General features: G+C 44.6%; 1 protein-coding gene across 2 annotated transcripts in view; it reads right to left on the bottom strand.

Annotated features, from left to right (window-relative positions):
* The window catches only part of txnl1 (thioredoxin-like 1), a 41,141-nt gene extending 35,957 nt beyond the window's left edge, over positions 1-5,184 (bottom strand). Inside the window, exon 1 of one of the 2 annotated variants that reach the window (XM_048535599.2) lies at positions 4,883-5,184. In XM_048535599.2, the coding sequence (XP_048391556.1) occupies positions 4,883-4,977 (95 nt within the window). In that variant the 5' untranslated portion in view covers positions 4,978-5,184. The remainder of the gene's footprint in view (positions 1-4,882) is intronic. The other variant, XM_048535609.2, reaches the window with a different exon arrangement.
* Positions 5,185-24,678: the final 19,494 nt, after the last annotated feature.

The raw sequence follows: 24,678 nt of genomic DNA, 5'->3' as shown, positions 1-24,678 counted from the left end.
TATCCCAATTGTTCCCTCTATTTCCAAGAGGAGGAGCAGGTCGTCTTGTTGAATTTGAAACCGAGTCAGGTTGCAAAGCTGTATGCATTCCAAAAGAATTTCCCATTCATCCAGTGCACAAATTCACTCATTGCAATGATCTTCAGACTACATGGCCTCAGGAGGCTGACTGGAAGGGCATTAGAAGACATGAGCAGAAACAAAATGCTCAGCTACCTGTGGTTAAAGAAAACCAGGGGTTAGTGAATGATGGAACTTCTCACGCCTCTTTTTCCCTTTGCAGCTGCCAGAACAGAGTGGGACTCTCGGAAACACTGATAGGAGTAGACTGCTAATAGGAGTTGCTGCTTTCTTCCCATTAGACATAAAAACTATATCCAAATCCTTGAAAATAAAATGTGAGGCTGGATGAACACAGCAGGCCAAGCAGCATCTCAGGAGCACAAAAGATGACGTTTCGGGCCTAGACCCTTCATCAGAGAGGGGGATGGGGTGAGGGTTCTGGAATAAATAGGGAGAGAGGGGGAGGCGGACCGAAGATGGAGAGTCAAGAAGATAGGTGGAGAGAGTCTAGGTGGGGAGGTACGGAGGGGATAGGTCAGTCCAGGGAAGACGGACAGGTCAAGGAGGTGGGATGAGGTTAGTAGGTAGATGGGGGTGCGGCTTGGGGTGGGAGGAAGGGATGGGTGAGAGGAAGAACCGGTTAGGGAGGCAGAGACAGGTTGGGCTGGTTTTGGGATGCAGGGGGGGGGGGGGGGGGGGGGAGAAAGAGCTGGGCTGGTTGTGTGGTGCAGTGGGGGGAGGGGACGAACTGGGCTGGTTTAGGGATGCAGTAGGGGAAGGGGAGATTTTGAAACTGGTGAAGTCCACATTGATACCATTAGGCTGCAGGGTTCCCAGGCGGAATATGAGTTGCTGTTCCTGCAACCTTCGGGTGGCATCATTGTGGCACTGCAGGAGGCCCATGATGGACATGTCATCTAGAGAATGGGAGGGGGAGTGGAAATGGTTTGCGACTGGGAGGTGCAGTTGTTTGTTGCGAACTAAGCGGAGGTGTTCTGCAAAGCGGTCTCCAAGCCTCCGCTTGGTTTCCCCAATGTAGAGGAAGCCACACAGAGTACAGTGGGTGCAGTATACTACATTGGCAGATGTGCAGGTGAACCTCTGCTTAATGTGGAATGTCATCTTGGGGCCTGGGATAGGGGTGAGGGAGGAGGTGTGGGGGCAAGTGTAGCATTTCCTGCGGTTGCAGGGGAAGGTGCCGGGTGTGGTGGGGTTGGAGGGCAGTGTCCTAGAGGAGACTTCCAATTCCCTGGTCCCCAACACCTCATACTTCAAGGACCGCAACTTTCCCCCCACAGTGATCGAGAACGCCCTTGACCACGTCTCCCGTATTTCCCGCCTCACACCCCGCCCCCGCCACAACCGCCCTAAGAGGATCCCCCTCGTTCTCACACACCACCCTACCAACCTCCGGATACAACGCATCATCCTCCGACACTTTCGCCATTTACAATCCAACCCCACCACCCAAGACATTTTTCCATCCCCACCCCTGTCTGCTTTCCAGAGAGACCACTCTCTCCGTGACTCCCTTGTTCGCTCCACACTGCCCGCCAACCCCACCACACCCGGCACCTTCCCCTGCAACCGCAGGAAATGCTACACTTGCCCCCACACCTCCTCCCTCACCCCTATCCCAGGCCCCAAGATGACATTCCACATTACGCAGAGGTTCACCTGCACATCTGCCAATGTGGTATACTGCATCCACTGTACCCTGTGTGGCTTCCTCTACATTGGGGAAACCAAGCGGAGGCTTGGAGATCGCTTTGCAGAACACCTCCGCTCAGTTTGCAACAAACAACTGCACCTCCCAGTCGCAAACCATTTCCACTCCCCCTCCCATTCTCTAGATGACATGTCCATCATGGGCTTCCTGCAGTGCCACAATGATGCCACCCGAAGGTTGCAGGAACAGCAACTCATATTCCGCCTGGGAACCCTGCAGCCTAATGGTATCAATGTGGACTTCACCAGTTTCAAAATCTCCCCTTCCCCTACTGCATCCCTAAACCAGCCCAGTTCGTCCCCTCCCCCCACTGCACCACACAACCAGCCCAGCTCTTCCCACCCCCACCCACTGCATCCCAAATCCAGACCAACCTGTCTCTGCCTCCCTAACCGGTTCTTTCTCTCACCCATCCCTTCCTCCCACCCCAAGCCGCACCCCCATCTACCTACTAACCTCATCCCACCTCCTTGACCTGTCCGTCTTCCCTGGACTGACCTATCCCCTCCGTACCTCCCCACCTGGACTCTCTCCACCTATCTTCTTGACTCTCCATCTTCGGTCCGCCTCCCCCTCTCTCCCTATTTATTCCAGAACCCTCACCCCATCCCCCTCTCTGATGAAGGGTCTAGGCCCGAAACGTCAGCTTTTGTGCTCCTGAGATACTGCTTGGCCTGCTGTGTTCATCCAGCCTCACATTTTATTATCTTGTAATTCTCCAGCATCTGCAGTTCCCATTATCTCCAAATCCTTGAAAATAGTTTGGGCTCAACCATGTTCTCCAAAGAATTCCAAAGGTTCACCCTACCCCTATATTTTTAAACTACGAGCCATGGTTCTGGATTGCCCAGGCTTTGAGAATATCCTTTCTGCATATCCTATATAGTCCTGTTAAAAACATTGTGAGTTTCTCCAAAAGCTCCTTCCTCATTCTTCTAAATTCCACTGAAGAGACTCCTAATCTATCCAGTCTCCCTTCTTACATCAGTCCTGCCATTCCAAAAATCAGTCTGGTAAACTTTTATTATGCTCCTACCACAGCCAGACCATTCTGCCTCAGATCAAGAACACCAACACTGCACACAATATTCTAGTTGCATTCTTACTGAAGTCCTGTATAATCACAGCAAGTCATCCCTGTTGACCTCACTGAACAGCAACAAGTGTCTTCTTCAGTGCCTGCTACATCTGCATTCTTACTTTCAGTGACTGATGTACAAGGAACCCTGGTCTCAATACACTCCCCTTTTCGCAAACTATCACCAGATAATCATCAGCCTTCCTGTTTTTGCGACCAAAATGGGTAATTTCACACTATATTTCATTTGCCATACATTTTCCACTCAATTCTTCAAAATCACACTGAAGCATTTCTGTGTGCTCCCAGTTTATCTTCCCATTCAGAATTATCATTTGTAAACTAAAGGAAGGATGTTGTTCAGCTTGAAAAGAACTCCAAAAAGATGTGCAAGGGAATTGCCAGAGGTGGAGGGTTTAAGATACAGGGAGAGACTAAATAAACTGGGGCTATTTTCTATTGATTATAAGAGGCTGAGGAGTGACTTTACAGAGGTTTATAAAATCATGAGAGGCATGGACGAGTTGAATAGTCAAGATCTTTTTCCCAGGGTAGGGGAGTCCAAACTAGACGACACAAGTTTAAACTGACAGGGGAAAGATTTAGAAGGGTCATAAGGGGCAACTGTTTCATGCAGAGCATGGTGCGTGTATGAAATGAGCAGCCAGAGGAAGTGGAGGAGGGTGGTATAATTTAAGAGGCATCTTGTTAGGTACATGAAGAGGACGGGTTTAGAGGAATAATAGGCCAAATGTTAGCAAGTGGGGCTCGATTAATTTAGGCTATCCGATCAGCATGGATGAGTGGACCAAAAGGTCTGTTTCCATGCTGTACATCTTCATGAATCTGTAGATGAGATTTAATTCCCTCATCTAAATTCTTTATATTATTAATTGCTGGGATTACTATTCCCCTAAATTTTCTTTACGCCTGTGCAGGCCTCCAAGGTTCACGTGTAGTAGTGAATTCTAGAATCAGAAGTCAGTGTCACAATGAGCATGCATACACTGATCACTGCACGTGGACACATAGCTTAGCGAAATTGCCGCCAAGCACTGACCCCTGCAGTACTCCATTCTTCAATGACTGCCCCCCTTGGAAAAAGACTCATTTATTCCAACTTTCCCAGCTGATCAGTCCTTTATACACTACATCCAATTTCATGCTAATGTGGTTCCTTACTGAAATACAAAGTGATGTGCAGAGTTGTCTATCTCCTTATAAGATAGGTTTCTTCAATTAAATCTCAGTTACAGCAGAAGTACACGCAGATTTCTACAAAGTGCACATCTTCCCCTCTAAATGACTGCCATTTGTTTCCCCACCCCGTCATCAAGGTAAATACCATATTTCCTAGGTGCTGTCAGTTCTGACGGTGGATCATTGGACTCGAAATGTTAACGCTGCTTCCTCTCCACGGATGCTGCTAGATCTGCTGAGTTTCTGTTTTTGTTTCAAATTCCCAGCATCCGTAGTTCATTGTTTTATATATTCATGCCAGTATTTATTGTTCTAGAATACATTCAGTGACGCAATATATCACAGTATTGTGATGCATTAAAGAACACCAATAAATTAATCATTATGTTATTTCTACTGTAATAAGTTTCTTAATCATCGAGATCACAAAGTGTGGAGCTGGATGAACACAGCAGGCCATGCAGCATCTTAGGAGCATATGGATGTGGTCTTCGGAAACCCACTGAAATCTCCATCACGAACACAGTCAATACGCCCTGTCTGCCCGCTCTGTACCTCTTCAGAGAACCAGCAGCACAAAGCTCCCAGTCCAGATCAGACGGGGAGAATGCTCGACCGGGAAACACGCAACTACCAGCTTACGAGCTGCAACGCAGACAGTTAGGCCACAAAGCCTTGGGCCGGCCCTATGTGAGGGACGGAAAATGGAAGCAATCGCACCGCACCTTTCCTCTGCTCTCCTCGCTTGCGGGACCCGGGATACGGGGAGGCGGGGGGGGGGGGGTTGTCGGGGAGTCGCCGCCGTCACTCACCCTTTCATGGTGAACTTCACCACCGTTAACCTGCAGCCGGCGTTGGTTAACTCGGGCTGAAACTCGGCGTCAGCCGCCACCACTTTCACCCTCATTATCAGTGAAGTGCGTTGAATAGGAATTTACCAGGAGCGGCTCCCGGTCAAGTCCAGGCCTCACTCTTACAGTTTTCGAACAGAAGAAAGAAAATAAGAAAAACCAAAATTTTGAATAAAAAAAACACGCACTCTACACCTAACAATCCACCCTCTTGCACAGATACAGGAGATCTCCAGCGACACTACCCACGGTACTTTGGAAACTCCCACCCACCCCGGATTCCGCCGCGCCTATTGGATAACGGTCGCAGAGCCCCGGTTGCGGGATCGCCAGGCCCACTGCGCTGATTGGTGCGGATTGCCGTCCGTCAAGTGACGTCAACAGCGCGGGCCCACACCAGCTCCATGCGTCATCGGGCGGTCTCGAGTCTCTTTGCTAAGTCATGGCGCATCGAATTTAAGGAGCCCTGAGGCCGAGAGGGCCTGGCTTCAATGGTGCTTGAGGTTTTCTCATTCCGTCTCTCTGTCAGGCTGTGGAAAGTATTGCTTGTCCCTGGAAAGGTGTGCAGTAGGCAGGTTCGATTGAAGAGGGATCATTCGGACGGAAACAATGTGCAAGGGCGTGTAGGGAAAGTAGGAGTTGGGCCTTCGGTCATGATGCACTTTTAATGAGCTAGTATGGGTACGAGGGGTGGAATAGCCAGCTTCTGGAACGTAAACACTTGTATGATACTATCTCCGCTTCTTCCCAACCCACAAACATACCAATTATTACTCACAGAGGCCTTTCCAATGCCAACCGCTACCATCTTTAATTGTGTTTAAGATGCGGTTCTCCTGGTCGTAAAACAAAATGAAATGCTGTGCCGGCTGCGTCTTTATGTACATTGCAAGGCTAAAAGGGTCAGTTTTTTTCATCAGTAAGGAGATCAAGGGTCATGGGGAAACTGGTGTAGTCGAGGATCATTAGCTCAGCCATGATCTTATTCAACGGCAGACTAAGCTTGGTAGCTTACTTTTGCTCTGATGTGGAGGTGCTGGTGATGGACTGGGTTGAACAACGTCAAAAATCACACGACACCAGGTTATAGTCCAACAGGTTTATTTGGAAACACAAGAGACTCTGAAAGCTTGTGTCTTCGAATAAACCTGTTGGTCTATAACCTGATGTAGTATGATATTTTTTACCTTATTTTGTGCTCCAATGTATTATGGTCACATTTTTAAACAGACACAAAAGTCAGGCCAGAAATATTCATTGTAGCAAATACTCAAGGTAATGAAAGTCAATGTTTTCAGTACGTGGACCTTGGACGGGACCAGAATATAATACCGATGAATTTTTGATTTTTTTTCTTATTTGGGAAAGATGAGAGAGAATAAGTAACTCTCAAAAATGAATCTACTGGTTATATTGGAGCTCCATTTTTGAGGTATGGTGTACCAGATGAAGTAGACCAATATGTGTGAATTTTACTGGTTCTTCATTCTGTATTGAAAATAGAATGACCAGTGAAGTGTTTGGTGGCAAACAGGAGACGTAAATGTGAGTAGGGCTAACAGGAGACAAAAGGACATATAGAAAAATGAAAAGTGATTTGTTGAATGGCTATCCAGAAATAGATAGAAAGAAGAGTAAGTAATGCTCCACTTTTCTCAGTGAATAAAAAAATGCAGTTCATCAATTTTCCAGGTTATGGGTTGCCACCCCACATAACAACCTGTTCCATCTCTTCATCGTTAGAAACACTCAACTATCCCATTCTCAGCATCTACCATCAGAAAGAATGTGGGAGCTACAATGTATGAAATTGTTGAAGGTTAACATAAGGCCGCAAAATGCTATGATGAAATCTGATTGCAAGGCTTGGATTGTTTGAGACAGATTCTAACTGAAAAGAGAAACTAGGCATAGAAACTCCCTTCTAGCACCTAAGGAAACAAAAACTGAAACAGTGATAAGACTTCTGGGGAGACTGAAAATGGATGTAACATACAAAAGTACACATGCCTCAAAGCTCAGAATTTGATCCACTGGTTATTTGCAGGCAGGCTAAAGAAGGCAGTGGCTAGATCTAGAAGCTGAGAATAAGCAAAATATGACTGGTGTGGTTTCTGTTACTTGAAGCTAACATTGGTAGATCTGCACGATCCAAACTGAGTTGGGGAATTTCTGCAAATATCTGATGGGTCCCGAACTGAAATGTTGACTTTCCTCAGCTGCTGTCTGACCTGCTATGTCCCTCCAGCTCCACATTTTATTGACTCTTGACTTCAAGCATCTGCAGTCCTTGCGATCTCCTTCCTACAAACGTCAGCTGTTTTTGGTGGACTGCATGGAACTCCAGTCGATTGTAAGCTACTGAACTTGAACTGAAATTCTCAGTAAGGGAAACAAAGTTTTGAAAGACTTTATGACTGGGATTGTATAATGGTATAATTGAAATTATATTTTAAGTGGCCGACAACCAAATAATAAAGTCTGTCTTTGTTGTAGCTTTAATGTGTAATTATAGTTTATAGTTACTGCAACTTTCTGTTGAACTAATATTGGCCCCTACTGACCTAATATTGAACAAATGTTGTCTTTGGGTTTTAGAGGATAGATGATAAAGCATATTAAATTTGACTGCTGTACAGCAAAAGAAAATCCACTTTAAACCATGAAATCTTGTAGTAAGCATGGGGATTTCAATTTATTCTGCTTTATTCTTAAGAAAGTTACCTGTCTCAATTGTAATATTGCCCTAGAAAAAATGGATGCAATTGAAATGAAACAAGATGTTCAAAGACAGTAGAGATTAAAAGAAATCATATGACAATTCTGTTTTCCTCAGGGAACGATGAATAAATTTGCTGGACATCCATATACTGTTCCGCACTGAATTACACCATGAAACTCAATTGCCATGTCTCTCTGCAACTCTGAGGCTCAAGGGGCTGAATGGCTTACTTTTGTTCCTATATTTTAAAATAACTTTCATCAGCATCCAGCCTCTTCCCCAGTGCTGCTGTTCTCTGCTGTTCCTGTGATGGGCCTATTGATTCTACTAGTTTTTCAGCTTAAGTTTCATTTTACTTCCTGGTCAGAGATTGAACGCTCGTGTTGAAATACAGTTATCGTCTGCTCCGGATGTTAATGTGATTGTCCATGTGCCATGTTTTGTAATTTGACCTAGAACTAATTCTGCCCCTTGCATCTTGATTCTCCTAGGAAGGTCTTTGGTGCATTCTGGTACAGTAAACTTTAAATTTCTTCAGGATGTCAATGCTCACCACTTAATAAATTTGTCAAAAAATCTGGACAATAGTTTTTAATGTTCCATGCTTCGTCCATTCCTGCATTAACTTTATACCATCAGAGAATTTCTGCACTTTGATCTCCTATCGTTTTCTCTCTTAAAGCCTTGCATTTACATAAGTCTGCTGAAAAGCACTATGCCCAAAACATCTGCGTTCCTGCACCTAAGATGTTGCTTGGCCTGCTGTGTTCATCCAGCTCTACACCTTGTTATCTCAGTTACTCCGGCATCTGCAGTTCCGATTATCTCTGATACAAAGTCAAATGTATACTTTTTGAAATGAAGGATAGTAAAAGTTCAAAAGTTTATTAAGATAAACCAGAGATAATCGGAACTGCAGATGGTGGAGAATCCAAGATAACAAAGTGTGGAGCTGGATGAACACAGCAGGCCAAGCAGCATCGTTGGAACACAAAAGCCGACGTTTCAGGCCTAGACCCTTCATCTGATGAAGGGTCCAGGCACAAAACGTCAGCTTTTGTGCTCCTAAGGTGCTGCTTGGCCTGCTGTGTTCATCCAGCTCCACACTTTGTTATCTAAGATAAACCAGAGTTACAGCAGTAAAGTTTTGGTGTAAAACTGCTAACAATGCCAAGATGGCTAGCTTTGACCACCAAGGAGTCTTATTGATCAGGTGAATTTCAATTGGCAGAAGTTAGTGGTCCACTTAAAAGCCATCGCTAATCCTTTTAGAGTAAAGGGATTTGCAGTCAGACAAGGAGACAGAAATTGTTGGGAATAGTGGCTGAGCATTTTAAAATCAGTTGACACAGAAGACGACAGAAGCTGAAACCGACTTACTTCAGCCTAAATACGGCTGAAAAAAATGGAAATTGAGCTGGACATAAATAGAGTCATAGAGATGTATGGCACCGAAACAAATGTTCTGGTTCAACTCCTCCATGCCAACCAGTTATTCTGAACTAGAGATAATGGGAACTGCAGATGCTGGAGAATTCCAAGATAATAAAATGTGAGGCTGGATGAACACAGCAGGCCAAGCAGCATCTCAGGAGCACAAAAGCTGACGTTTCGGGCCTAGACCCTTCATCAGAGATCTTCTCTGATGAAGGGTCTAGACCTGAAATGTCAGCTTTTGTGCTCCTGAGATGCTGCTTGGCCTGCTGTGTTCATCCAGCCTCACATTTTATTATCCCGTTATTCTGAACTAGTCATTTTCTAGCATTGGGCTCATATCCCTCTAAATGTTTCCTACTCATGTAACCATCCAGATACCTTTTAAATGTTGTAATTGTACCAGCTGGCAGCTCATTCTCCACACGCACCACACTCTGCATGAAAAAGTTGCCCCTTAGGTCCCTTTTAAATTTTCCATTCTCACCTTAAACCTGCGCTCTCTACATTTGGACTCCTCTACCCTGGGGAAAGATCTGGCCTCCACAGCCTTCTGTGGCAATAAATTCCATTGATTCACCACTCTGGTTGAAGAAGTTGCTTCTCATCTTCATTCTAAAGGGTCTTCCCTGTGATCTAAGGCTGTGCTGTCAGGTCCTGGTCTCTCCTGCTAATGGAAATTTCTTCCCAGTGTCCACTTTATCCAGGCCAGTCAATATTCTGTAAATTTCAGTTATATCCCCTTTCATCCTTATAAACTCCATTGAGTGTACACCCAGATTCCTCAAATGTTTCTCATATGTTAAGCCTTTCATTTCTGGGATCATTTTCATTAACCGCCTCCAGGACCAGTATATTCTTCTGGAAGTATGTGTCCAAAAATTGTTCATAACATCGTAGCATCCCTACATTGGGGAAACAGGCCATTCAGCCCAACAAGTCCACACCACCCCTCCAAAGAGTACGCCACTCAGATGCATTCCCCTACCACTGCATTTTCCCCACATATAACCCACCTAAACTAAACATCCCTGGGTAATTTAGCGTAGCCAATCCTTTCCTACCCTGCACATCTTTGGACTGTGGGAGGAAACCCACATGGACACAGGGAGAATGTGCAAACTCCACACAGACAGTCACCCAAGGGTGAAATTGAACCCAGATCCCTGGCATTGTGAGGCAGCAGTGCTAACCACTGTGCCACCCACAATGTTCTGAATGTGGTCTGCCCAAAGCCTTATAAAGCTGCAGAAGAACATGCCTACTTTTATTTTCTAATCCTCTCAAAATAAATGCCAATATTGTATTTGCATTCCTAACCACTGATTTGACCTGACAGTTTACCTTCAGAGAATCCTGGATTAAGACTCCCAAGCCCCTTTGCACTTCAGATTTCTGAATTTTCTCCCCATTTAGAAAATAGTTTATGCCTCTACTCTTCCTACCAAAGTGCATGACCTCATACTTTCCCACTTTGTATTCCATCTGCCACCTCTTTGCTCACTCTCCTAACCTGTGTAAATCCTTTTGAAGCCTCCCCACCTCCTCAATACTACCTGTCCCTCCACCTATATTTGTATCATGTGCAAACTTAGCCAGAATGCCATACGTTTCTTTATCTAGATCATTCATGTAAGAAGTGAAAAGTTGTGGTCCCATTACTGACCGTTGTGGAACATCACCAGTCACAGTCTGATCCTGAGAAGGATTTTTTTTCCCCACTCTCTGCTTTCTGCCAGACAACCAATCTTCTATCTATGCTTGTACTTTGCCTCAAACACCATGGGCTTTTATCTTACTCGGAAACCTCTTGTATGGCACCTTGTCAAAGGCCTTCCAGAAATCCAAGTAGATAACATCCATTGGGTCTCTTTGGTCTAACCTGTTTGTTATCTCCTCAAAGAATTCTAACAGTTTTGTCAGGCATGACCACCCCTTGATGAAACTATGTTGACTTTGCCCTATTTTACCCTGCATTGCCAAGTGTTCAGAAATCTCATTCTTCACAATGGATTCCAAAATCTTACTAACAACCAAGGTCAGGCTTGGTTTCCCATCTTTTGCCTTTCTTCTTTCTTAAACAGGGGGATTACATTAGTGATTTTCCATTCCCCTGAGACCCTCTCTGACTACAGTGATTCCTGAAAAATCACTACTAATGCCTGTACTCTTTCCTCAGTTATCTCCTTCAGAATGCTGGGTTAAATCCATCTGATCCAGGTTGCTTATCCACCTTCAGATCTTTCCATTTTTCTAGCAGCTTCTCCTTGGTGATGCCCTCCATACTCACCTCTGCTCCCCAACACTCTTGAAGTTTGGGTATGTTATTTGTGTCCACCTGGTGTTAGAGGTAAGGTATGAGCATGGATAGACTGACAAAGTATTTGTTCAGTTCTTCTGCCATTTCTTTGTTCCCCATTACTACTTCTCCATCGTCACTTTACAGCAACTCAATGCCCACTTTTGCCCTTTATATGTCTAAAAAATCTCTTGCAATCTTCTTTATACTACTGGCTAGATTACCCTCATTTAATCTTTTCCCTCCTTACTACTTTGCTCATTTAATTTTCTGTCTAATGCCGCTCACCACATTATTTACTTTCTCTTTTACTTTTATGCCGTCCCTGACTTCCCTAAAAGCTAGTTTTGGTCTGTGCCTATTTTTTAAAATTTGTAATCAAGGTTTTTTTTAAAAATCCTCCTGTTCAGGGATTTTATGACATATCTGGAGCAGATGGGATTTGAACCCAGATCTTGTAGCCCAAAGGTAGGAACACTACCACCACATCACAAGAGCCCTTACAATTAAATTCCCTCTGCCACTCCACAGCCCAGCTGATCAAGGTCCCATTGTATTCTGAGATAACCTTCACTGTCAACTACATTACCAATATTGGTGTCATCTGCTAAATACACCTCCAATATTCACATCCAAATAATTTATATAAATGATAAAAAGCTGTAGGCCTGATACCAATCCCTGTGACACACCTCTGGTGACAGGCCTCCAGTCCAAAAACTAACCATCCGTCTCCTAACTTCGAGCCAATTCTGTATCCAAATCTACACTTTGTTATCTTGGATTCTACAGCATCTGCAGTTCTCATTATCTCTGTATCCAAATGGCTGATTCTCTCTATATTCCATGTGATCTAATGTCACCAATCAGTCTACCATGCGGAACCTTGTGGAACGCCTTACTGAAGCCCATGTAGACAACATATAGCCTTTCTCAATCTTCTTCATCACCTCTTCAAAGAGCTCAAGTTAGTGAAACACGATTTCCCACGCATGCAGCCATGTTGATTATCCCTAATCAGTCCCTGCCTTTCTAAATACGTGTAAATCCTGTTTCTCAGAAACCCCTCCAACAACTTACCCACCATTGACATCAGGCTCAGTGGCCTACAGTTTCCTGGATTTTCATTCCATCTTTCTTAAATAATTGCACCACATTAACCAACCTCCAGTCTTCAAGTTCCTCACCCACGGCTATCAATGGTACAAATACTTCTGCAAGGGACCAGCAATGATTATCTTCCCACAAGCTTCTAAGGTACACCTGATTGCTTCCTATTATTAACCAGCTTGAAGGCTCGTTTCTTCACTAAAGTAAATTCAAATAATCATTTGTATTATTGAAAAAGACAAGTTTTATCAAAGCTTTTCATCTTGCAGTAAACAAAACAATTCTCAAAAATATTGGCTCAAGGAGAAAACTGCAATTTATATTGCATGAGATGAGAACACTTGGTTGGTAAGAGGGCTCTAATTGCTGCATTCCCTGTGGCAACACCTCAATGAATCAATCATAGTTGACAGTCTACTGCCCAGTGTTGTTTAAGTTTTAAACTGGGCAGATTGATTCTGAGACCTAATATTTGCCAGCATCGATTTGCAAATTGTCCTCCAGTATGGTAGATGAAAAGCTTTGACAAAATTTATCTTCCTTCAACAGTGAATTCAAATTCAAATCTGACTGTGGAGAAGCACAATGTTGAAATTAGCATCCCAGAAATTCCAATAACCAGATGGTTATTTTTGCAAGTAGTTTGGAGCTATGTGTTGCGAACATGCAGAAATCTGGTTGTAGTTTACCTTTGAAGAATTGCCCAGGAAATTAAATATTCATTGGGACAACTACCTGACATTTGAAAAACTCTGTTTTGTAATGGGAGGCTCCTGTTCAGGAAATTCCAGCCTTGAGCCGACAAAGACCTAAGTGTGTACTCTATTTTTTTCTGTTCAGAGTTGGAATGAGTGTTACTGAACCATTGGGAAAGGTTGGCCCAATGAACCTGGCAATTTGTGGACAAGCATCAGAAACTAACCATGAAAACCGTTGGCTGGTTGTTAAAACTAAACTCATTCACCAACATTCTTTATCAATAGGAATCAGCACTCCTATTTGGTCTGGTCAACAAATAACTCCAATTGAACTAACCAGATGGTCATTTTTGCAAGTTGTTTGGAGCTGTGTGTTGGGAACATGCAGAAATCTGGTTGTAGTCGACTTAACTTCTTACACCCTCAGGATCATGAGTGATGGGAAAAATTGCTTAAATCAGAATCAAAATTTGATGACACATCGGGGTCACCCAAGTCCCAGAAGATCAATTTAAAATTTTTCTTAAATTAACTACTTTATGAACTATAGTCAGCAAACTGAATCCAATTTCCACCAGTTCTTCTGTTCTCCTTCATGTTACAAAGTCAGAAGTCATTCAACACCAGGTTATAGCCCAGAGATATTGGGAACTGCAGTTGCTGGAGAATCCGAGATAACAAACAATGGAGCTGGATGAACAGCAGGCCAAGCAGGAACTTAGGAGTATAAAAGCTGATGTTTCGGGCCAAGACCCTTCATCAGAAAAGAGGGATGGGGAGAGGATTCTGAAATAAATAGTGAGGGGGGGGGGGGTGGACCAAAGATGGATAGAGGAGAAGATGGGTGGACAGGAGAGTATGGGTGGGGAGGTGGGGAGGGGACAGGTCAGTCCAGGGAGGACGGACAGGTCATGGGGCGGGATGAGGATGGTAGGTAGGAAATGGAGGTGTGGCTTGAGGTGGGAGGAGGGGACCAGAGAGACTATACTCTCCGCGACTCCCTTGTTCGTTCCACACTCCCCTCCAACCCCACCACACCTGACACTTTCCCCTGCAAATGCAGGAAGGGCAACACCTGCCCCCACACCACCTCCCTCACCCAGGTCCCAAGATGACTTTCCACATCAAGCAGATGTTCACCTGGTATACTGCATCTGCTGTACCCGGTGTGGCTTCCTCTACATTGGGGAAACCAAGTGGAGGCTGGCGGACTGTTTTGCAGAACACCTATGCTCGGTTCGCAATAAACAACTGCACCTCCCAGTCGCGAACCATTTTAACTCCCCCTCCCATCCCTTAGACGACATATCCACCCTGGGCCTCCTGCAGTCCCATAATGATGCCACCCGTAGGTTGCAGGGACAGCAAGTCATATTCTGCTTGGGAACCCTGTAGCCCAATGGTTTCATTGTGGATTTCACCAACTTCAAAATCTCCCCTCCCCCCACTGCATTCCAAAACCAGCCCAGCTCATCCCCGCCTCCCTAACCTGTTCTTCCTCTCACCTATCCCCTCCTCCCACCTCAAGCCGCACCTCCATTTCCTACCTGCCAACCTCATCCCGCCCCCTTGACCTGTCCGTCCTCCCCGTACTGACCTATCCTCTTCCTACCTCCCCACCCATACTCTCCTCTCCACCTATCTTCTCCTCTATCCATCTTCGGTCTGCCTCCCCCCCCCCAGTAATTTCCATAATAATATGTAATACATAAAGACACTTTTTCTTATTATTTTAACATTATTTTCTGCAGGTAATTAAAGGTAGTTTATTTTATATATAAGGCCTTATTGAAACAACCTTTTTTTAAGGCTTAATATAGGGAACATAGTGAGATATGAAGAGTCTAGGCCCGAAATGTCAGCTTTTGTGCTCCTAAGATGCTGCTTGGCCTGCTGTGTTCATCCAGCCCCACAATTTGTTATCTTATAGTGAGATAGCTAATAGATTTAGAAAATTTATTATCCAGCAGGATTATTCAGATACCTGTCAGGAATCGTAAGAAGACTGTTCAAAAGTCTCCAGTGGTTATTCTTCTACCAAATAGACATTCAGTTTTTGGAACAGTTGAAAGGGATAGTCTCTCCGAGGGCCAGTCAGTTATGTCACTTGGAATGATTCTTACGTTAGACGGCATTTAACAAGATTTAATAGAATTATTGTTATAGACGACTCCTGTCAGGGGCATAGACAGGCAATTCTGTGGCAGTACGTGTAAATTTAGGATGGTTTGTGGCTTTGCTGGTGCTAGGATTTGGAGTGTTTCTAAACATTTCATGCATATTATTAAAAGTGAGATTGAGAAGCCAGAAATTATTGCACGTATTGGTAGGAATTACATTTTTAGGGAAAAGATTGAAGCACGGCAGTGTGAATTCAAGAGGCTAGGTAGAAAATTAAAAAATAAGACCTTAAAAGTAGTAATTTCTGGTTTACTCCCAATGCCAAACTCAAACGAGGGAAGGAACAAAAGGTTTAGGGAGATAAATGAATGTCTGAAGAGCTGGTGTATTGTTCAGGGATTCAAATTTTCAGACAACTAGAATGTCTTTTGGGATAGAAAAGACCTGTTTAAAATGAATGGGTCAAATCTAAACTGAAAAGCGATCAATGTTTTAGCAGGGAGATTTGCTCATTCTATTAAGGGAGACTTTATGCTGGATATGTGAATAGGGAAATTTGGAAGGATATTGGCCAGAAGGAGGCAGGTGGGCCTAGTTTCATTTGGGAACTCACAAAGGGTCACCAGACCCGAAACGTTAACTCTGTTTTTTCCTTCACGGATGCTGCCAGACCTGCTGACTTTTTCCAGCAACTATGTTTTTTTCCTGATTTACAGCATCCACAGTTCTTTCAGTTCTTATTTAGTATTTCACTCACTGCCATACCTCTTCCAGGCATGCCCACCTTGAAGAAGTTCTGTTCCTTTCTCCGATGGGATTTCTGTTCTAATCTTTCTTCTGGCCCACTGACTGCATATAAGCCGATGTTTTCCCAGCCACCATCCGTTCTGAGGAAGGGTCACCAGACCCGAAATGTTAACTCTGTTTCTTCCTTCACAGTTGCTGCTAGACCTGTTGGGCTTGTTCCTGATTTACAGCATCCGCAGCTTTTTCAGTTTTTATTTAGTTTGGGATTATATTCAGCACGAACTGGCTGGACCAAAGGGTCTATTTCCATTTTGTATTACTCTATGACTCTAGAAGAGCACCTACTTACCAATTCAGTATGAGAGTGGTAACTCTGTTAAGGAACCCAACACAAGAATACAACCCGGTGAGCAGTGGTGAGTTTTCTTAAAAGAAAACACAAAAGCAGTGATGCAAAATTGAAAACCACATAAAAGAAGCCTCACAAACTTTGAAGTAATGTAGAAGTTACATTTGCATCAGGATTCCAGGGATAAAATTGTGAGACAATTAATACTAGCTGAACAGAATGCTTGTTTTGTGAGTTTGCGAGATTGGTAACCATGCAGCTGGTGAATCAGTTGAGCTGTAGAAGCTGCAGGATCAACAAGAAAACTTGGCTGCCATTCATGCACAAAAAGCGAGTGTGCACACAAAAAAGCTTGAACTATAGTGAAAATTGCAGGAAAAATTAAAAAAAGATGCACAGCAGCAGAAATTGTTGAATCTCCGCACAGAGTAGCCTTATATTCTTGGTACTATTAACCTCATATGTTGCCATTGTAAATCCCATACACATCATTAGGGACTATTAGGAAGATGATGGTCAAATTCCTGGGCAAGAATTGGGAGGTCACAGATGCACTGGATTTAGCTGTTGCAGGATCAGGAAAGAAGTAATGGAAGTAAAGAAATCCATTGGAAATTAGAGATTGCACAGATTCGACAATTCAGGCATGTTTGGAGAGGACTAGAGAGATCATATTTAGTAGCTTTTTTAGGTATGTGAAAAGAAAAAAAAATGGTTACAACTAAAATTGGGCCCTTGAAGTCAGAAACGGGTGAATTTATTATGGGGAACAAGGAAATGGCAGATGAGTTGAATAGGTACTTTGGATCTGTCTTCACGAGGGAAGACACAAGCAATCTCCCAGATGCAGTAGTGGCTGAAGGACCTCGGGTAATGGACGAACTGAAGGGTATTTATATTAGGCAGGAAATGGTGTTGGATAGACTGTTAGGTCTGAAGGCTGATAAGTCCCCGGGACCTGATGGTCTGCATCACAGAGTACTTAAGGAGGTGGCTCTAGAAATTGTGGACACGTTGGTAATTATTTTCCAAGGTTCTATAGATTCAGGATCAGTTCCTGTGGATTGCAGGGTGGCAAATGTTGTCCCACTTTTCAAGAAAGGAGGGAGAGAGAAAACAGGAAATTACAGACCGGTTAGCCTGACATCAGTGGTGGGAAAGATGCTGGAGTCAATTATAAAAGATGAAATTACGACTCATTTGGATAGCAGTAACAGAATAGGTCAGAGTCAGCATGGATTTACGAAGGGGAAATCGTGCTTGACTAATCTTCTGGAATTTTTTGAGGATGTATCTATGAAGATGGATAAGGGAGAGCCAGTGGATGTAGTGTACCTGGACTTTCATAAAGCCTTTGATAAAGTCCCGCATAGGAGATTGGCGAACAAAATTAGGGCACATGGTATTGGGGGCAAAATACTGAGTTGGATTGAAAATTGGCTGGCTGACAGGAAGCAAAGAGTAGTGACAAACGGGTCACTTTCAGAATGGCAGGCAGTGACCAGGGGGGTACCACAAGGTTCGGTGCTGGGACCGCAGCTGTTTACGATATATATTAATGATATAAACGAAAGCATGAGAAGTAATATTAGCAAATTTGCTGATGACACAAAGTTGGGTGGCAGTGTGAAATGTGAGGAGGATGTTATTAGAATACAGGGTGACTTGGACAGGCTAGGTGAGTGGACGGATGCATGGCAGATGCAGTTTTATGTGGATAAATGTGTGGTTATACACTTTGGTGGCAAGAACAGGAAGGCAGATTACTATCTCAATGGAGTCAAGTTAGTTAAAGGGGAAGCACAATGAGATCTAGGTGTTCTTGTACATAAGCCAATGAAAGCAAGCATGCAGGTACAGCAGGTAGTGAAGAAAGCTAATAGCATGCTGGCCTTCATCACAAGAGCAATTGAGTATAGGAGCAAAGAGGTCCTCCTGCAGCTGTACAGGGCCCTGGTGAAACCGCACCTGGAGTATTGTGTGCAGTTTTGGTCTCCCAATTTGAGAAAGGACATTCTTGCTATTGAGGGAGTGCAGCGTAGGTTCACAAGGTCAATTCCTAGAATGGCTGGACTATCATATGTTGAAAGATTGGAGGGACTGGGCTTGTATACTCTTGAGTTTAGAAGGACGAGAGGGGATCTGATTGAGACGTATAAGATTATTAAGGGATTGGACACTGTGGAGGCAGGAAGCATGTTTCCGCTGATGGGTGAGTCCAGGACCAGAGGACACAGTTTAAAAATAAGGGGTAGGCCATTTAGAACAGAGTTGAGGAAAAACCTCTTCACCCAGAGAGTGGTGGATATTTAGAATGGATATTTAGAATAACCCAGAAGGCAGTGGGGGCCAACTCTCTGGATGCTTTCAAGACAGAGATAGACAGAGCTCTTAAAGATAGTGGAATCAAGGGTTATGGGGATAAGGCAGGAACAGGATACTGATTGTGGATGATCAGCCATGATCATAATGAATGGTGGTGCTGGCTCAAAGGGCCGAATGGCCTACTCCAGCACCTATTGTCTATTGTCTATTGAATGGACAGTTACAGAAAATAGTCCTGAAAATGTGTGTACTACTCGTGATATTGTGGTGTTGGACAAAATCAAAGACGTGACGTATCTTTTTCTAACATCATAGCACAATACATGCCTAACATTTTCAGCAAAGCAGTATCGTTCAGAGAGCTCTTAAGGAAAAACATCCCATATGACAGGAGGACCATCAACACATATTCAAATGACTCAAACATGCAATGTTTGAATCCTACAGAATTTTGACCCATGGAAGAAGATAATTCTTGAAATTGATGCCTCTCAGAAAGGGCTAGTAGTGTGCATCATTCAAGAGGGTAAACCAATTAGAAAAACAAGGCAGAATGAAATATATACATGACAGTTGTTCAGCTGCACAACTGCATCAACCGTTTGTCAGAGTCATACATCTTACACATGAAACCTGATTACTTGCAGACTTTTCTGTGGTTTTCAATTCTGCATCACTGTTTTTGTGTTTTCTTTTCAGAAAACTCACCACTGATCACCATGTTGTATTCTTGTGTTCCTTAACGGAGTAACCACTCTCATACTGAATTGGTAAGTAGTTGCTTCTATGTCTCATGCTCTTATAGAGTGATAGAGTAAAACAAAATGGAAATAGCCTCTTCGGTCCAACCAGTCCATGCCAAACATAATCCCAAAGTAAACTAGGCCCACCTGCCTCCTCCTGGCCAATATCCCTCCAAACCTTTCCAATGTATATAGCCTAGATCCTATGGTTGCATATTGAGATCACTTAAAACTCAACTTTTCTAGCACTTACAAGGTTTCATTTAATAGCTAATACAGCTATACCTAACTTTGCAAAATTCTAGTCTATGAAAATAAAGAGAAGAATTGCAAAAATCACAGAGGTCACGCTCCCCAAGAGTAGCATCAACAATTCATCTGGTGGCAAATATGTTCTACTATCAATGTTTTGATTTTGAAAATAAGCTTGAAAATAATGCAAACTAACTCCCCCAGTTGAGGAGATAATGGGAACTGCAGATGCTGGAGAATCCAAGACAACAAAATGTGAGGCTGGATGAACACAGCAGGCCAAGCAGCATCTCAGGAGCACAAAAGCTGACGTTTCGGGCCTAGACCCTTCATCAGAGAGGGGGATGGGGTGAGGGTTCTGGAATAAATAGGGAGAGAGGGGAAGGCGGACTGAAGATGGAGAGAAAAGAAGATAGGTGGAGAGAGTCTAGGTGGGGAGGTAGGGAGGGGATAGGTCAGTCCAGGGAAGACGGACAGGTCAAGGAGGTGGGATGAGGTTAGTAGGTAGATGGGGGTGCGGCTTGGGGTGGGAGGAAGGGATGGGTGAGAGGAAGAACAGGTTAGGGAGGCGGAGACAGGTTGGACTGGTTTTGGGATGCAGTGGGTGGAGTGGAGGAGCTGGGCTGGTTTAGGGATGCAGTAGGGGAAGGGGAGATTTTGAAACTGGTGAAGTCCACATTGATACCATTAGGTTGCAGGGTTCCCAGGCGGAATATGAGTTGCTGTTGCTGCAACCTTCGGGTGGCATCATTGTGGCACTGCAGGAGGCCCATGATGGACATGTCATCTAAAGAATGGGAGGGGGAGTGGAAATGGTTTGCGACTGGGAGGTGCATCGGCGCCGCCTCTTGCTCCCGAGAGGAGCTCGAACAGTTCATCCACTTCACCAACACCTTCCACCCCAACCTTCAGTTCACCTGGGCCATCTCCAGCACATCCCTCACCTTCCTGGGCCTCTCAGTCTCCATCTCAGGCAACCAGCTTGTAACTGATGTCCATTTCAAGCCCACCGACTCCCACAGCTACCTAGAATACACCTCCTCCCACCCACCCTCCTGCAAAAATTCCATCCCCTATTCCCAATTCCTACGCCTCCGCCGCATCTGCTCCCACGACAAGACATTCCACTCCCGCACATCCCAGATGTCCAAATTCTTCAAGGACCGCAACTTTCCCCCCACAGTGATCGAGAACGCCCTTGACCGCGTCTCCCGTATGTCCCGCAACACGTCTCTCACACCCCGCCCCCGCCACAACCGCCCAAAGAGGATCCCCTCGTTCTCACACACCACCCCACCAACCTCCGGATACAACGCATCATCCTCCGACACTTCGCCATCTACAATCCGACCCCACCACCCAAGACATTTTTCCATCCCCGCCCCTGTCTGCTTTCCGGAGAGACCACTCTCTCCGTGACTCCCTTGTTCGCTCCACACTGCCCTCCAACCCCACCACACCCGGCACCTTCCCCTGCAACCGCAGGAAATGCTACACTTGCCCCCACACCTCCCCCCTCACCCCTATCCCAGGCCCCAAGATGACATTCCACATTAAGCAGAGGTTCACCTGCACATCTGCCAATGTAGTATACTGCATCCACTGTACCCGGTGTGGCTTCCTCTACATTGGGGAAACCAAGCGGAGGCTTGGAGACCGCTTTGCAGAACACCTCCGCTCAGTTCGCAACAAACTACTGCACCTCCCAGTCGCAAACCATTTCCACTCCCCCTCCCATTCTTTAGATGACATGTCCAGCATGGGCCTCCTGCAGTGCCACAATGATGCCACCCGAAGGTTGCAGGAACAGCAACTCATATTCCACCTGGGAACCCTGCAGCCTAATGGTATCAATGTGGACTTCACCAGTTTCAAAATTTCCCCTTCCCCAACTGCATCCCCAAACCAGCCCAGTTCATCCCCTCCCCCCACTGCACCACTCAACCAGCCCAGCTCCTCCACTCCACCCACTGCATCCCAAAACCAGTCCAACCTGTCTCCGCCTCCCTAACCTGTTCTTCCTCTCACCCATCCCTTCCTCCTATCCCAAGCCGCACCCCCATCTACCTACTAACGTCATCCCACCTCCTTGACCTGTCCGTCTTCCCTGGAATCACCTATCCCCTCCCTACCTCCCCACCTATACTCTCCTCTCCACCTATCTTCTTTTCTCTCCATCTTCGGTCCGCCTCCCCCTCTCTCCCTATTTATTCCAGAACCCTCACCCCATCCCCCTCTCTGATGAAGGGTCTAGGCCCGACACGTCAGCTTTTGTGCTCCTGAGATGCTGCTTGGCCTGCTGTGTTCATCCAGCGTCACATTTTGTTCCCCCAGTTGAGGACATGTAAGGGGACAATAATTATCCAAAGTCATGAGTAGCTGTCCAATGACCATTGTCCAAAAGTGTTCAGACAATTCATGGATACAGAGAAAATAACCTGACCCTATAGCAATATGTGCCAGACTTTGAGAGGGATGTACTCAGGATAAGGAGCACTGGGGGAAGCCCACAGAGGCTCGGCTAATTCCATTCTGGAATCACTCTGGGGTCAAGTGTTTTAAGAGTTCAGATTCCATGCTGGAGTAACCATGCTGGAGCTAGGTTAAATCCACACTGGATGGTCCCCAGACAGGGACCAAGAATAGATTAGAATTCCTCAGAGGAAAGTTCTCATTAAGCAGACCATGTAGGTTAACAAAGTGTGAAGCTGGATGAACACAACAGGCCAAGCAGCATCTCAGCAGCACAAAAGCTGACGTTTCGGGCCTAGACCCTTCAGCGGAGAGAACCTACCATGTTGGTAGCTGTCTTCACTGAGCAGTCCTCATCAAGTTTTGGAAGGTGGACCTGAAGGAGAGGAGAAAGATCTAGGGATGTATTCCCTGACAGTGTGGCTAGCGAGCAGGATGCCCACCATTTTAACACAACCAAAACATTCTGCGCCAACTTGTTTACCCTCTGGTATCAGTGAACTATCCAAACTTGTCACAGTTTTATATTTTCTTTATCTAAATAACTAAGATATCATGTGTGAACCACTGCTTTGTAAACTCTATAAATTATTTTAGAATTGTTTACAAATCATTCACTGCTTAACTATGATCACAAGCCCCTAAAAACAACACTAGAGAATAACAATATCGATTAAATTAACTTTGAATGGAAATGTGGGCCAACTCAGGGAACCATACAGTACTCCAATTGCGCACAGAATACGAACAATGATATGCTCAAGTGACAAATGTGAGGATGATCACCATGACAGCAACGAAACTTCCAACAACATGCAACAGATCAATAAAAATATGAATCAATAACGATTAAGAGTGAAGTCTAGATCTCCAAACAGTTAAATTAGTACAAGATCTGAAAAAACCGTCAAACCACCCATGCATTGTACAGTGATAATGGGAACTGCAGATGCTGGAGAATCCAAGATAATAAAATGTGGGGCTGGATGAACACAGCAGGCACAGCAGCATCCCAGGAGCACAAAAGCTGACGTTTCGGGCCTAGACCCTTCATCAGAGAGGGGGATGGGGTGAGGGTTCTGGAATAAATAGGGAGAGAGGGGGAGGCGGACCGAAGATGGAGAGAAAAGAAGATAGGTGGAGAGGAGAGTATAGGTGGGGAGGTAGGGAGGGGATAGGTCAGTCCAGGGAAGACGGACAGGTCAAGGAGGTGGGATGAGGTTAGTAGGTAGGAGATGGAGGTGCAGCTTGGGTTGGGAGGAAGGGATGGGTGGGAGGAAGAATAGGTTAGGGAGGCAGAGACAGGTTGGACTGGTTTTGGGATGCAGTGGGTGGAGGGGAAGAGCTGGGCACGTGTGGTGCAGTGGGCGGTGGGGATGAACTGGGCTGGTTTTGGGATGCGGTGGGGGAAGGGGAGATTTTGAAGCTGGTGAAGTCCACATTGATACCATTGGGATGCAGGGTTCCCAAGCGGAATATGAGTTGCTGTTCCTGCAACCTTCGGGTGGCATCATTGTGGCACTGCAGGAGGCCCATGATGGACATGTCATCTACAGAATGGGAGGGGGAGTGGAAATGGTTTGCAGGTTCTTAAACTGTTTAATTCATAAATGTTACAATTCTTGTTTCTGTGTTAACAGTTTTGCAATCACATGTATGCATATTACTCTTCGTGAAGTAAATTTATTTTGGGGGAAATAAAGCTGATTTAAACTGAAATGAAGTCAAAATATTGCACATGTTGGAGATCAGAAAGAAAAACAAAATGCACTGGATTAACTCAGCATAAATGGAGAGAGAAACACACTTAATATTTCAAGTCTATGAATCTTCTTTGGAACTAGTTAGACAAAGGATGCTACGCTCATGGCAATTTACATAACTGCTCTGTAAATGTCATGTATTCTGTTAAGGAAACCTATTTAAAATTTTAAATTAAATCTCAGTATTGATGCAACTGATAATCCAGTTTAAGAATGGTAATTCTCTGTAAATTAGCATCCTCTGTTATGAGGATATTTGATTTGATTATTTGATTTGATTTATGACTGTCACAGGTACCCAGGTACAGTGGAAAATGTTGTCTTATGCACTTTACAAGAAGATTGTACTATATAAGCACATCAGTGTAACAGAACAGAATGCAGGATACAGCATTACAACTGCCAAGAAGGTGCAGGGAGAGATCAATGTTAACGTTTAAGAGGTTCATTCAAAAGTCTGATATAGAAACTGTTCTTCAATCTGTTCATATGAAATTCAATGTGAGTAAATGTGAGGTTTTGCACTTTGGAAAAAAGAATACTGGCATGGACTATTTTCTAAACGATGAGAAAATTCACAAATCAGAAGTGCAAAGGGATCTGTGAGTGTTGGTCCAGGATTCTCTAAAGGTTAACTTGTGGGTAGAGTCCGTAATTAAGAAAGCGAATGTAATGTTATCGTTTATCTCAAGAGGGTTGGAATATAAAAGCAGCGATGTGCT

This window comes from Stegostoma tigrinum, chromosome 1, assembly GCF_030684315.1.
Source record: "Stegostoma tigrinum isolate sSteTig4 chromosome 1, sSteTig4.hap1, whole genome shotgun sequence".
NCBI classification, from domain to species: Eukaryota; Metazoa; Chordata; class Chondrichthyes; order Orectolobiformes; family Stegostomatidae; genus Stegostoma; species Stegostoma tigrinum.
The sequence above is the reverse complement of the archived record's forward strand: the minus strand, read 5'-3'. Positions and strand labels throughout refer to the sequence as shown.